The following is a 12,927-nucleotide window of genomic DNA, read 5'->3' as shown; positions in this document are numbered from 1 at the left end:
TAATCTGGTTTGCCCAAATGGAGGCACAGTTTCAAACTCGAAATATTACTAGTCAATCAACTAAATTTGCGTATATGTAGTATCTTCACTTCAACCAGAAATCGCACAGGAAGTAAGAGATTTACTTATAGATCCCCCTACATTTGATCAATATGATAAGATTAAGTCCGAACTTATCAAACGAACTTCTGAGTCCGAACAAAAACGACTGCATCAGTTGTTAATTTCCGAAGAGCTTGGTGATAGAAAGCCTTCCCAACTTCTTCGCCGCATGAAGCAACTTCTAGGGGAAAATAAACTAGAAACTAGTATATTGAGGCAATTGTTCCTGCAACGTTTGCCTCAGAACGTACACTTAATTCTAGCATCCTCAAGCGATGGTTTGGATCTCGATCAATTAGCTATAATTGCAGATAAGATCGTTGAAGTGGCATCCCCATCACCTGCAATAGCCGCCTGTACAATAGCCGCGGGCTCAGATACACCATCTCAAGCATTTGATGCAAAATTTGACAAATTACAAGCTCAAATTAACCAATTAACGACAATAATTCAAGGCCTAGTTACAGGTAGCCAAGAGAGTAGGAATAGTCGTAGTAGAGATCCCTCAGGGAATAACAAGTACCAAAGTCCATCCAGGCAGTCTAGAGACGTGCCAAGGGCAGGTTCAGAATGTTGGTACCATTGGCGGTTTGGAGACAAAGCAACCAAATGTGTCAAACCATGCTCATATCCTGATTCAAACTCAAATAGACTACCTTACCAGGAAAACTAGAACGCCAGCATTTAGGGACGACAAATTTGTCTGGCCAATCCAAAAGTCGTCTATTTTACGTTACCGACAAGTTCACTGGTACTAAATGTTTGACCGACACTGGTGCCGAAGTGAGTGTTTTACCACCTAGCATTAGGGATAAACAGAATAGTAGCCCTTATACATTGCAGGCAGTTAATAAGACTCAAATATCAACTTCCGGAGAAAGGTCAATGACTTTAGACATAGGCTTAAGACGAGCTTACAAATGGATTTTTATCATCGCATCTGTACCTATACCAATACTCGGTGCAGATTTCCTAAAGCATTTTTCTTTAGCAGTAGATGTTAAAAATCGTAAACTTATTGATACATTGACTGAATTAAACGTTTCAGGCTGCAGAGCATCAATAGTTTCACCCAGCCCTGTTTTTGCCATATCAGATAGCATTGGTGTACCTCTTTTACTTAGAGAATATTCAGATGTAACTCGGCCGAATGTTCAGGAACATCCCGTTAAACACAATGTCACGCACCATATTACCACCACGGGTCCACCAGTGAATGCACGTCCCCGACGATTGTCCTCAGACAAGTTACATATAGCCAAAGCAGAATTTAATCACATGCTTGACTTGGGAATAATCCGTCCCTCAAAAAGCCCATGGTCTTCACCTTTGCACATGGTACCTAAGAAAAATGGCGATTGGAGACCTTGCGGTGACTATCGTGCTTTAAATAATGCCACAACACCTGATAGGTACCTGATTCCCCACATTCACGATTTTGCATCAACCTTACATGACAAGAAGATTTTCAGTAAAGTTGACCTAGTCAAGGCTTACCACCAGATACCTGTTGAACCCGAAGATATACCAAAAACGGCAATAACTACACCTTTCGGCCTTTTTGAATATATAAGAATGCCATTCGGGTTAAGAAATGCTGCGCAAACATTTCAAAGATTTATCGATCAAGTATTACACGGCTTGGATTTCACCTATGCTTATATTGACGATTTGTTGATTGCGAGTGAAAATGAGCGACAACATGAATATCATCTTAGACTACTTTTTGACCGCTTACGAGAATACGGGGTGGTAATCAACCCTAGTAAATGCGAATTCAAAGTAACTAGTCTTGATTTCTTAGGCCACCATATTGACTGTCATGGTATCAAACCTTTGGAAAAAAAGGTGAAGTTAATCCAAGACTTTCCAGTACCAAATTCACTCCGCAAATTGAGAGAATTTCTGGGATTGATTAATTTTTATCGGCGTTTCATCCCACATTGCGCTGATATTTTGCAAGTCAAAAGACAAAGCGATTTCACTTACTGAATGTGAATTGGCATCTTTCCAGAGAGCAAAATCAACTCTAGCTGAAGCTACTATGTTAGTACACCCAGCTGTAGACCTACCTCTCTGTCTAATGGTAGATGCATCCAACCTTGCAGTTGACGGTGTACTTCAGCAATGTGACAACGACGTTATGAGACCAATTTCATTTTTCTCTAAACGTTTACAACCAGCAGAGACTAGATACAGTACTTTTGGTCGTGAATTGCTGGCTGTATACTTAGCCATACGTCATTTTAAGTATGCTTTGGAAGGTCGTAACTTCTATATTCTGACTGACCATAAGCCACTTATGCTTTTAATGCAAGGCCCGATAGATACTCACCAAGAGAAGTACGTCATTTAGACTATATTTCTCAGTTCAGTACTGACATCCGTTACATTAAAAGTAAAGAAAACCTTGTAGCAGATGCTCTATCCCGATATGACATAAGTTTAGTTACTCATCCTAGCCTTCCCGGTAGTGATGTGAACTTTGAACAAATCGCCCTTCAGCAAAATACAGACCCAGAGCTATGTAAGCTATGTGAATCGTCTAGTCTTCAATTTGAATAGGTGCCTATTCCCACTTCACACAATACCATAATTTGTGACACATCTACTGGACATCCACGTCCATACGTCACTCCTGAATTTAGACGTAACATTTTTGAGTCGATACATAACCTATCTCATCCAGGTATTAGAGCAACACAACGCCTAATTATTCACAGATTCGTATGGCCATCAATTAACAAAGATGTCAGACTTTGGACCAAACATTGTATCCAGTGTGGCGCAATAGAGGTAGAACGCCCCTGCGCGAGGAATGGAACGATCCCAAAAGCAGGAGTCCGCATAGCGCGTGCTATTGGTTAGCGCGATCACGTGTGCACGTGGCCAAATGCTGTAAAACGGCGACGTGCAGAGCAAAGATCATAGAGCGCTCTATAATCTTTGGTGCAGAGTGGTGAAGGGCTGGACTGATAATCAAGTGATATTGATTGTTCTTGCCACACTCTGACTGCATTGTCTCCCGTCTACTAGGTAAGTGGACTGAGGGGCTGCTGCGTGTTTGCATGGTGTTTGGGAATCGGTTGACTGTAGTCGGCTGTAACGGTTCTTGTATGAGCTAATTGAGGGGACCTTGTAGTGTAGTTGAGGGACCATACCGGGGTCAAGTTCGCGCAAGGACCAATGGTTAACCAATGGTTGATTTGTGTCAAACAGTGCGCGTGCGCGTTACTACTGAAGTGCGAACGGCTCTAGTCAGTCGTCAATATAGACATTTCTTTTGTTGATCAACAAACCGCCTTGGTTGGCATGGTCGGCCGGATGTTTTAACCACATTCAGCATTTTTTGCAAGGTTTCAATTAAATAAAATACCTCTCATAATTATTTGTTTTGTTTTTAACAAAATCAACAAATTCGGTTACATTGTTACCAAAAATAGCGATCTTTTCTTAATTTGTACTTACGACTTTCCATAGTTTTCCAATCTGGGTTGGCAAAAACTCGGGCTGTGACGTTGAAAAAGAAAGGTCTATTGCTAACCAGCGATGCGACCATGCCCAGTAGGCTCGTTCCGAATAGTCGACTAGCGTCGTCCAACCATCGTAGACTAGACAGAGTTCGGGCAAACGTAGTCAAACTATCGTCGACTATAGTCCTTCCGCGAACTTGGCCTGGGTTGTGCGGCGAATAGGTTCCTCTTTTTAGGGGCATACTGGGTAGTGCGGCGAAAAGGGTTCCTTTAGGAGCTCTCTGAGGGGTTTATTGCCATTCGTGGTGATATCCTCAATGGTCCGATAACGAGATTACATTGTCCAATCATAGAGCTTGTGGGTTGCTGGATCGTTGCTGGCGTGCCGTTGGCCTGTTGCTGCTGAGCTAAAGAGCGCTGTCCCCCCCCCCCCCCTTACTGTTGATGGTACTGCTGTCTGCAGATCATTTGTGCTGAAAGGGCGCCCTCTGCTGTCTGTCTACCGTAATTGAGGGGCCACTTTCAACCCCTGCATGTACCGTTTCTCGGGACGGTATACATCCATCCCAACGGACTCGTCTCCAGCCGCTCGGAGACGTTCTCGTCGTTGCCGTGTGCGCACCGCCCTCTACGTCGGAGGGTGAGGCGCCACACCAGTGTCAACGTGCCAAGGTACATCGTCACACAGTGACTCCGATAGGTACCTTTGCAACACCTGACACTAGATTTAGCCATGTTCACATTGACATTGTTGGTCCTCTACCCCCATCCAACGGTTGTTGCTACTTACTCACATGCATAGACCGATTTACAAGGTGGCCTGAAGCAATACCCATTGCTAACATTACAGCTGAAACTGTAGCAAAAGCATTTACTGAAAGATGGGTAGCTACATTCGGTGTTCCCGCAATAATAGCCACAGATAGAGGTAGACAGTTCGAATCAAACTTGTTCCAACAACTATCCCAATTAATAGGCAGCAAACACATTCGCAATACTGCGTACCATCCAGCAGGAAATGGATTAGTGGAATGTTTCCATCGGCAACTTAAATCTGCTTTCAAAACGCAGAGCGAGCCTAACAGATGGACTGAATCACTACCACTTATTTTACTAAGTATCCGCTCATCATTAAAAGTGGATATTGGTTGTAGCGTTGCTGAGTTAGTGTTTGGATCCACTCTGAGATTACCTGGTGAAGTCTTAGTCCCGGTCAGTAATTTTGATGGTCTAGACCCAGCCGTGTACGTTGACCGTTTGCGCCGACACATGTCTGAATTAAAACCAGTCTACAAGACATAATCAACGCAAAAGTCACATTCATACCGATTTACATTCATGTTCCCATGTGTTTGTACGCGTAGATTCGGTAAAAAAACCATTACAACCACCTTATGAAGGCCCGTACCGAGTCATCGACAGAAACAGTAAATTCTTTATAATCGAAAAAAAAAATGGCAAACAAGATTCAGTTAGCACTGATAGATTAAAGGTTGCTCACATTGTCTCAGAGACAAAATCTTTAACAACACATGTTGTTGAACAACCAACACCAGCCAGTGCCCCTGAACAGAAGTCGGAAAGAATTCGGTGGCCAAGTAGATATGTACATACCGTAGTTATAGATAGATGAAATTTTGTAAACAATTGTTGTATATTATAATTATCGATCACTTCCTTGTGAAGTTGTGATCTTGGAGGGGGCTAGATGTAGTGAATTCCATTAACAGCTGCCAAGCATGTGTTAGCTTTTAGTGCTCGCACTGGAGACTTTTACCATTCCCCTACTGTATATGACCATCTGGGAATGTCAGCTGTAAATGGTGAACAATGAACTCCAAATAGTGTAGTATAAAAGCCTATTGTAAGTTCCTTTGTGTACTACGCCTATTGAGCAGGCCCTAATCTTTTTCCTTAGCCATATAAAAGTGAATGCAGACAATTGGTCGCCCTCACTCTTCTCCAGCTTTTGGTACAGAAAGGTTGTATCTCTCTAACTTATATACATGTAGTCGTAGTATTTATTAAGGTTAATTTATAGTGGTTGTCCAAAGGCTGACTGGAAACTGAATTGGTATATTATTATAAAAACAAAATAAGCAAGCTCAAACCTGTGACAAAGTATTACTTGATCTGTAGAGAAACTGAGTGAGATCATGGAGGCTGGACACCACGAACAATGGCGACTCCGCACTTTTGGTCAGGCGGTTGAAAGGAGGTCAAGGTGCTATTGCGCATGCGTATATTTTTACATGGAGAATTGCCCGCGAAAAATACTAAACGCGGCGTTTACGTTTCAAGCTGATTGTCAGCATTATGTTTATGTGTTGTTTGGTGGAAAGAAAAGAACAAAAAAGCACCCTCAACCAAACTAATTAATATTAGCAACGTCTATTATGCACGAACTAACACATCCTTGGCGTAATTATGACCCGTGCAGCCTGAATTCAGCAAATGAAATACACACCCACACGATTATGACTGAACACGTGTTTATAATAGTGAATATAAATGCATAGTGTTTTAGTTATAAACTCTGTATGTGTTTATGTGTTTAACGTATAAACGCGTCATGCGTCACCGGTTTTACAGTGTAACAATTTAATTTCAATCTTAGATTCTGAGATTAGAGTGTTGTTTTTCACTCGTGGATTTTAAGCATGATAGGAACACATGATCGAAACAAACCTGTAATAATTGTCTTGCATGCGTAATAATTAATGTGCAAGAGCATGTTTCACCCCGGCATAACGTGCGGAACACTATGAACGGTGCGAATTGTTTAGGGTTCGTCTCAACAGCACAGAGGGTTAGTTTTTTCTCGTACCGTTCAAACTAATTGTTTTTGGAGCTCAAATTTTTGTGTTCTTTAATAATACTATTTTTAACAGGATATTCATCATCAATCATGATTGGGATAGCAGTATTCGTCGTCACTCTCTGTGCTGCATGCACCAGTGGCATCTCTCCGACGCACGTTGAATTCGAGAGAGGCAGTCGAGGGGTTGTACCTTGTCCTGCTATGGTGGATAGAGGCTACTCAGCAAGTGACATCGAAGCGATCTACTGGTTTTTCGTACCGGAGGGAAGCTCGCATTCCCCGGAAAGTATAATAACATATTTCCGCGGAGTTACTACCCATCAAAGCAGTAATACTGAGCGGTATGACATTCAAAATACTTCGTTGGTGATCACCAATGTAACTGGGTCAGCAGCAGGCACATATAGCTACAGATATTTGTCATGGTTAAAAGTATCCGAAGATGGATCAGATGAAGTTTCTGAAAAGGGTGAGTAACCAAATTCGGTTTTCATACTTATAATAATAACGGGTTCTTATATTATAGCGCTTTATGACACCCCTCGTGGCGTATTAAAGCGCTCTGTATATACCTGAAAGCGTGGAGCCAAGTGTTGAAAACTTGTATGAAACATTATTTCTAATCTAGCACATTGTAATGGGTTATAACGTGATGCGGTGCATAATGTTGTCGATCACGCCAGTAGTGACTCGTTCTTAAACGTCCGTTTAAAACCTTGCAGGGTCGTTGCCTTCGGCTCGGGCCTTTATCACACGGCCGCCGACCCTGCCGGCTTTAAACGTACATTGAAGAACTCATCGCTACCCTTTTATTCCCATATTAATTAATGGTAGTTTAATACTGAGAACGAATATAAATAAAGGTTTTCTTGGTCGAATTCGACAAAAATGAGCAGCCAATTTCATTTTCATGCGTTCGAATTAAAACCGTTTTACCTTTTCAGTTGTTACTGCGTTTTCAAATTCAGACTTCGGCCATTCAATTTCGTTTTCAGGCATTCGGGTTCCTTTAACACTTCAGTAGAATTCGATTTCGGGCGAATTAGAAAAGCTTGGTGGTTAATATAATTGGCTGCTCATTTGCCGCAATTGACCGAGAAAGAGCAGCCAATTTAACCACCAAGCTATTCCTTTTCGCGCAAAATCGAATGCTACTCAAAAGGGTCAGTCGATTTCGTTTTGGGATTAGTCAAATGTAATGTTGCGTCATCCGAATTAACAAAATAATCATTCAATTTAACAATTCATCAAAGCAGCATTCAAATTCGCTTCTTGAGGCGTGTGTGTCACGAAAACGAATGACGCTACGCTAAGTTGAACAGAGTGCTTAACGAATTTGACTCGACCCAAAACGAAATTGAATGGCCGAATTCTGAATTTGAAACACAGTAACAACTGGACAAACAAAACAGCTTTAATTCGAACGCATGAAAATTAAATTGACTGCTCATTTGCCGAATTTGACCGAGAAAACCTATACTTACTGTTGTTTAACAATATTTTATTTCCTCTTTTTTGTAAGATGTGAGCGAAACTGGGCAAATGTTGGGCAAATCAGTCGTAATCTTATTCCATCTTATAATTGTTGGCTAAACAAAATATGTTGCAACTTTACCTTTGAAGTATTTATTCCTAAAACTGAGTTGAAACAAAATTCATGATTACACCCATTTCAATTACATTGTCCTTTCAGTTTCCTGCAAATCAAAACGGCCTAAGGTTTCTCTGTATATCGACGATCAACTGTCATATGAAGGTACAGATTCATCCAAAACAGTTGAAGTGCCATCCGACACAGCTGAACTGAACTTGACATGCAGAGTAGAACATGCTAAGCCGGCTGTGAACATCAGTTGGTTCGTCTGGTTTCCAATTTTAAACAGATGGGAGGAAATTCCGGCCAAACCGCGTGTTCAACCTGCTTCCTGCGAAACCGGTTAGTTCTACCTGCCATACAGAACATTTCTTGCTGCTGGCCAATCCCATGTTCAGAATTAGTGCAGCAGCCGATTTCACGAAACGCTGGGATTAATCCTATCTCGTGTTTAATAGGACGAGTAACTCGTCCTAACTTGGGATGGGTTCAATGCGTCCTGACGTCTAATAAGTATACGGAACTTAACTCGTCCTAAAAAGTCCTACGATTAATCCTTAGTTAGGAAAAGTTAGGTGAAATCGATGGCAGATTCTTGTAATGTAGCACCAAGTTTTTGTCATTTTGTTTTTAACTTTAAAGTTGAAGGGGAGACGATCATCCATTCATTTTTATCTGCAGGCTGGATTGACAAATAAATCAATGTTTAGTAGAAACTCGCATTTTTCGTGCTTGGTAGTTGTCTTCTGACCTCAGATTCTGAAAAATACAAAATGTCTCTCCAACGTCTCTCGTGTAAGTTTTTCTTACAGTTCACAGGAAAAAGGCCGGCTCACACTACGACGAATGTTACGGTTGAGTTGTTTCCAGATCCCCCTGTCACTCATGGCCATTGGCGAAAATTTTAAAAACTGTAAACTAAATTGTTAGTCATAAATTTTGGCTTAAAACCAATTAATTTGATTCACCAACACATCATTGTCGCCGCAACCCACCGTCAGTTACCGTTCCTTGTAGTCAGCCAATCAACTGACAGCCGTCTGGACCTCGTTCCTTGTTACCAGGCTCCGTCAAGACAACGTCTAATTTTGCTCGCTAGACCCAGTTACCGGCTGCAGCCATTCCCCATTTGCCGTCGTGTTGTCTGTCGCTAGTGGTCATTCCCGCCCGTCAGCAAATTTTGGTTTTCCGTTTTTGCCATCGCTTTGCCGCCAAAGTTTTGGGATTTCACGTCCGTCGCCTTTCGCTTGGCCTGTGCCGCTACTATTTGAGCCATTCTTTATTAGTAGCTTTATGTTTTGTTTTCTTACCGAGCAAATTATTAATTGTATTTTGAATTAAATCCATTTTGTTTCTTTTCTTAGAATGTTTCTTTGTAAACGGCACGTTTAACTCCGATGTGACATTCAAGGCATCACTTGAAAGAAACAACTTAACCTTCAAGTGTGTAGCACACACCAGTAGGCTTGAAGACATCGAAGTGACGATCATAAAAACTCAAAATGATATTGTGACTGGTAGGTATTACAGGGCTTATCTACGATTTTGCAAAGATGGGATGCGTTCAGAAATCCCGAAAGAGTCACTTGACAATAAAGCTCACACAGAGGAAGCTTTTTGTCAAGTTGGCAATTTCAATTCCAAACTCTCACAGAAAAACACTGGTTGAAATCTACCAAAAACTTGAAGATCCAAGTTGCCCAAATTAGGCCAGGGGTCGATTTCATAAAGAGTTAGGACTCGTCTTGTCTCGAATTAGCCCGAGTATAAACTCGTCTTAACTTAAGATTAATCTTAAGGTCCGCATTCTACAGTGCTGGGCTGGGACACGTCCTAAGTCCTAAGATTAGTCTTAAGTTAGGAAGAGTTTTGTGAAACCGACGGCTGGTTGATAATTCATTAGTTTGTTTGTGGGTTCACATTGGCTTGCCCTGCTCGGTTTAGAATTACATTCAGAATTAATTATTACTTACAAAAACATTATACTTGTTCTCTAGCCCACCGTCTTTATGTCAGCTTGTTTCTGTCTCAGGCCCTGTCCAGTCATTGCTTTTGCATTCCGGTGACGGTATTTTTCTTAATCGCCCTCTTGGGGATCGAGCTTTTGAATAGGCGTGAGATCTTTTCTTCCACGGTTAAAAAAGAACGTCCCTGATAAATATCCCGACCGATGTATTAAAACCAGATGAGCAGCCAGGGCCCATTTTCATAGAGATGCTTAGCACAAAAGAATTGCTAAGCATGAAATATCTTCCTTGATAAAAACAGGATTACCAACCGAATTTCCATTTTGTTGCATTACCTAGTTTTTCTAGTTACTGGTATTCAGCTGTTGTATATGCTTATCTTGAAAATCACATAGAAATTTGGTTGGGAAATCCTGTTTTTATCAAGGCAAACATTTCGGGCTAAGCAAACTGTTGTGCTTAGCAACGCCGATACCCAAATGTTTTTGTTTTGTTTTATCTGTTCTGATATTTTTGCCTATAATTAAAATGTTGTATCATACTGTTTTAATGTTAACGCAATTTTTTTACCGTTTCGGAAGTTGTGTTAGATCTTGTGTTATAATTTTTATGAATTGTGATTTTTTCTCTCGATTTTACTAATTTATACGTGCCTAATTTGTGGTTTTCAGGTTTTTAGTTTTTTTGATCATAGTCTTTTTACGTAGGCCCTATTAGTTTGTTATTGAATGTTTTTTTTTGCTATGCCCTTGTGTACGATTTATGGAATGGGCGTAATATAAAGCCATGCATTAAAATAATATTGCTGGCCACTTTTTATATCCCTCTTTATAAAACTTATTCCAGTATACCTGAAGAAGAATAATATGGTTGTTTTGTTTCAGCTGACCCACAAGAAGTCACAGATCGTGATAGTCTTGGTTTGGGTGAACCAACGCCGATGACAAACTGCACTTATAGTATGAGTATCCTGATCATTCTGCTGATTGCTACGAGCTTGTTGGTGGTAGGTTGTACATGCAGTTTTATTTATTTATTATTTTTTTTTTCATGCATGGTTTAAAAGTAAAACTAAAGTTTAACCTTTCTTATTTTCAGACCCTAGTGCTGGTGGTCATATTGTTTCTTTGGAGGCGTAGATGGTTAAAGCAGTTGGAGAAAAATCCAAGACACCATGTAGGACCGCAGATGGTAAACTTAAGGGTTGAGCTGAAGTAAACTGTAACCATGCACCCCATGGTGTTTTCTACCCTATACCCATGGGGTTTTACCCATGCACCCCATGGGGTTTTCTACCCTATACCCATGGAGTTTTACTCATGCTCCCCAGGCACCATGGTGTTTTTTAACCAATACAGCTCATGGGGTTCTATTCGAACCCCCATCATGGTCTGCACTCCATTTGTAGGTTGACTTTCTAGGCCTATGAAAGCAACTATATCAATTCAAAAGATGCAATCATTCTTTAGTTACAATTGTGCTCTGGAACACGTTTATTTGATACTGATGCAAAAATTATTGGAATTAAAATTAACTTTGAAGTTCATGAATGTCATGGCCCAATTTCATAAAGCCTGCTGCTAGCACAAAAATGTGCTTAGCATGAAATGTTTTCCTTAACAAAAACATTAATTTCATGTAAGAACCCGTTTTGGGTAACACTGATGAACAATGAACATTGCCCATCTCACTTCATCTTCTCAGGACGATAAATTTGTGCTTGTTGTTATCGTACGAATTTATACATTGCAAAGTGATTTGCAAATGGAATAAAAAGATTACTTTGGGGTTCAAAAAAAAAAAATAGAATCAGTTGTTCTATCTTCTATTCTTTTTGGACCACTTGCCATAGGGTGTGCACGCACACCGATGATAAGTGTTCTCAGTTTGTGCTCGAAGCTTATTGTCGTTGTCGACGGGCAACCTGTTAAGCCGGAGAACACAATAACCGTAATAGCAACCACATTGTCATTGAGTTTTGCCCCCCCCCCCCCTCCACAAAAGAGTACAATCTGGAACACATGAAGGTTTAAAATAAACGAAAATACAGCTATAAAAGAAATGAGTTAAGAAAAGTAAACATTTAGAACAAAAAACACAAAATAGACTGAACAATTAACTTGGATAAATAAAATAATATAATCAAATAACACTAGCGTGAAAGTTCATCTGTGTTGGTATTTAGATCCAACTTGACTTACTCTTGATCACAACACTGACAATAATTGTATACCTACAAACAAATAATGTTAACAAAATTTATGACATTGTGTTTAATGTTAACTGGAAAAGTATCATTGAGCCTTGTTTCAAATTGGCTGTTTTAGTTTTCCCTGGCTAAAAATACTGCATAAAATTATGTAAGAATTTGTTTGAGACGGTACCTTTTTGGGCTGGTTGGTTTTTTGGTTGTTGCACCCCGTGTCACACCGGCGAAGGGAGCTGCTGACGCTTGCGGGCGTCTTTCCGGTTCACTGAAGTGTACATCACACCATTCCCTGCGTCAGACAATATTTTATTTTATTTCAGCACATCCAAAAGTGCAAGCGCCGATAACATGATGGATAAAAACATTTAATTTCATAAAATAGCACAATAAAATTATTCAAACAGACAAAAAAGACATGACTAAAATGGCGAAATTATCTTACATCAAAATAGTTTTCAACACAAGTTACACTCTGGACCCGACCTCCCTTTTCAGATAAAACAAATTCTTCATTGGTTTTATGGTTGAAGAGTGAAGTGGACAATTTCAATACTGGGATTCGAATGTGTAATTATACTGTAAGTTATAAAGGACAAGCGATGAATAAACCCATGTTTAGTGTTGTTGACTTTATTATTTGGAACGTAAAACAGGTCAGGATGCCGCAGGTTGGGCCCGGGAATCTTCAGGGGGAAAAGGAAAACAAATCACTGGTGAAGTAAGAGTTCACACATTTGAAAAGAAAAGTCAGATCCAGAGTC

At 40.4% G+C, this 12,927-nt stretch overlaps 1 protein-coding gene across 1 annotated transcript; it reads left to right on the top strand.

Annotated features, from left to right (window-relative positions):
- Window positions 1–6,442: 6,442 nt before the first annotated feature.
- Window positions 6,443–12,578, top strand: LOC117301610. The gene is made up of 4 exons (XM_033785633.1): window positions 6,443–6,865; window positions 8,090–8,332; window positions 9,355–9,507; window positions 10,842–12,578. Exons 1-4 carry the CDS (start codon window positions 6,484–6,486, stop codon window positions 11,018–11,020), a joined length of 957 nt encoding a protein of 318 aa, XP_033641524.1. The 5' UTR covers window positions 6,443–6,483; the 3' UTR covers window positions 11,021–12,578.
- The last annotated feature ends 349 nt before the right edge of the window (window positions 12,579–12,927 follow it).

Source organism: Asterias rubens, chromosome 17 (genome assembly GCF_902459465.1).
Source record: "Asterias rubens chromosome 17, eAstRub1.3, whole genome shotgun sequence".
NCBI classification, from domain to species: Eukaryota; Metazoa; Echinodermata; class Asteroidea; order Forcipulatida; family Asteriidae; genus Asterias; species Asterias rubens.
The sequence above is the reverse complement of the archived record's forward strand: the minus strand, read 5'-3'. Positions and strand labels throughout refer to the sequence as shown.

Coding starts and splice junctions, on each gene's coding strand:
- LOC117301610 (XM_033785633.1), top strand. CDS start 6,484: ATGATTGGGATAGCAGTATTCGTCGTCACTCTCTGTGCTGCATGCACC. Junction 6,866..8,089: donor AGATGAAGTTTCTGAAAAGG/GTGAGTAACCAA, acceptor TTGTCCTTTCAG/TTTCCTGCAAATCAAAACGG. Junction 9,508..10,841: donor TCAAAATGATATTGTGACTG/GTAGGTATTACA, acceptor GTTTTGTTTCAG/CTGACCCACAAGAAGTCACA.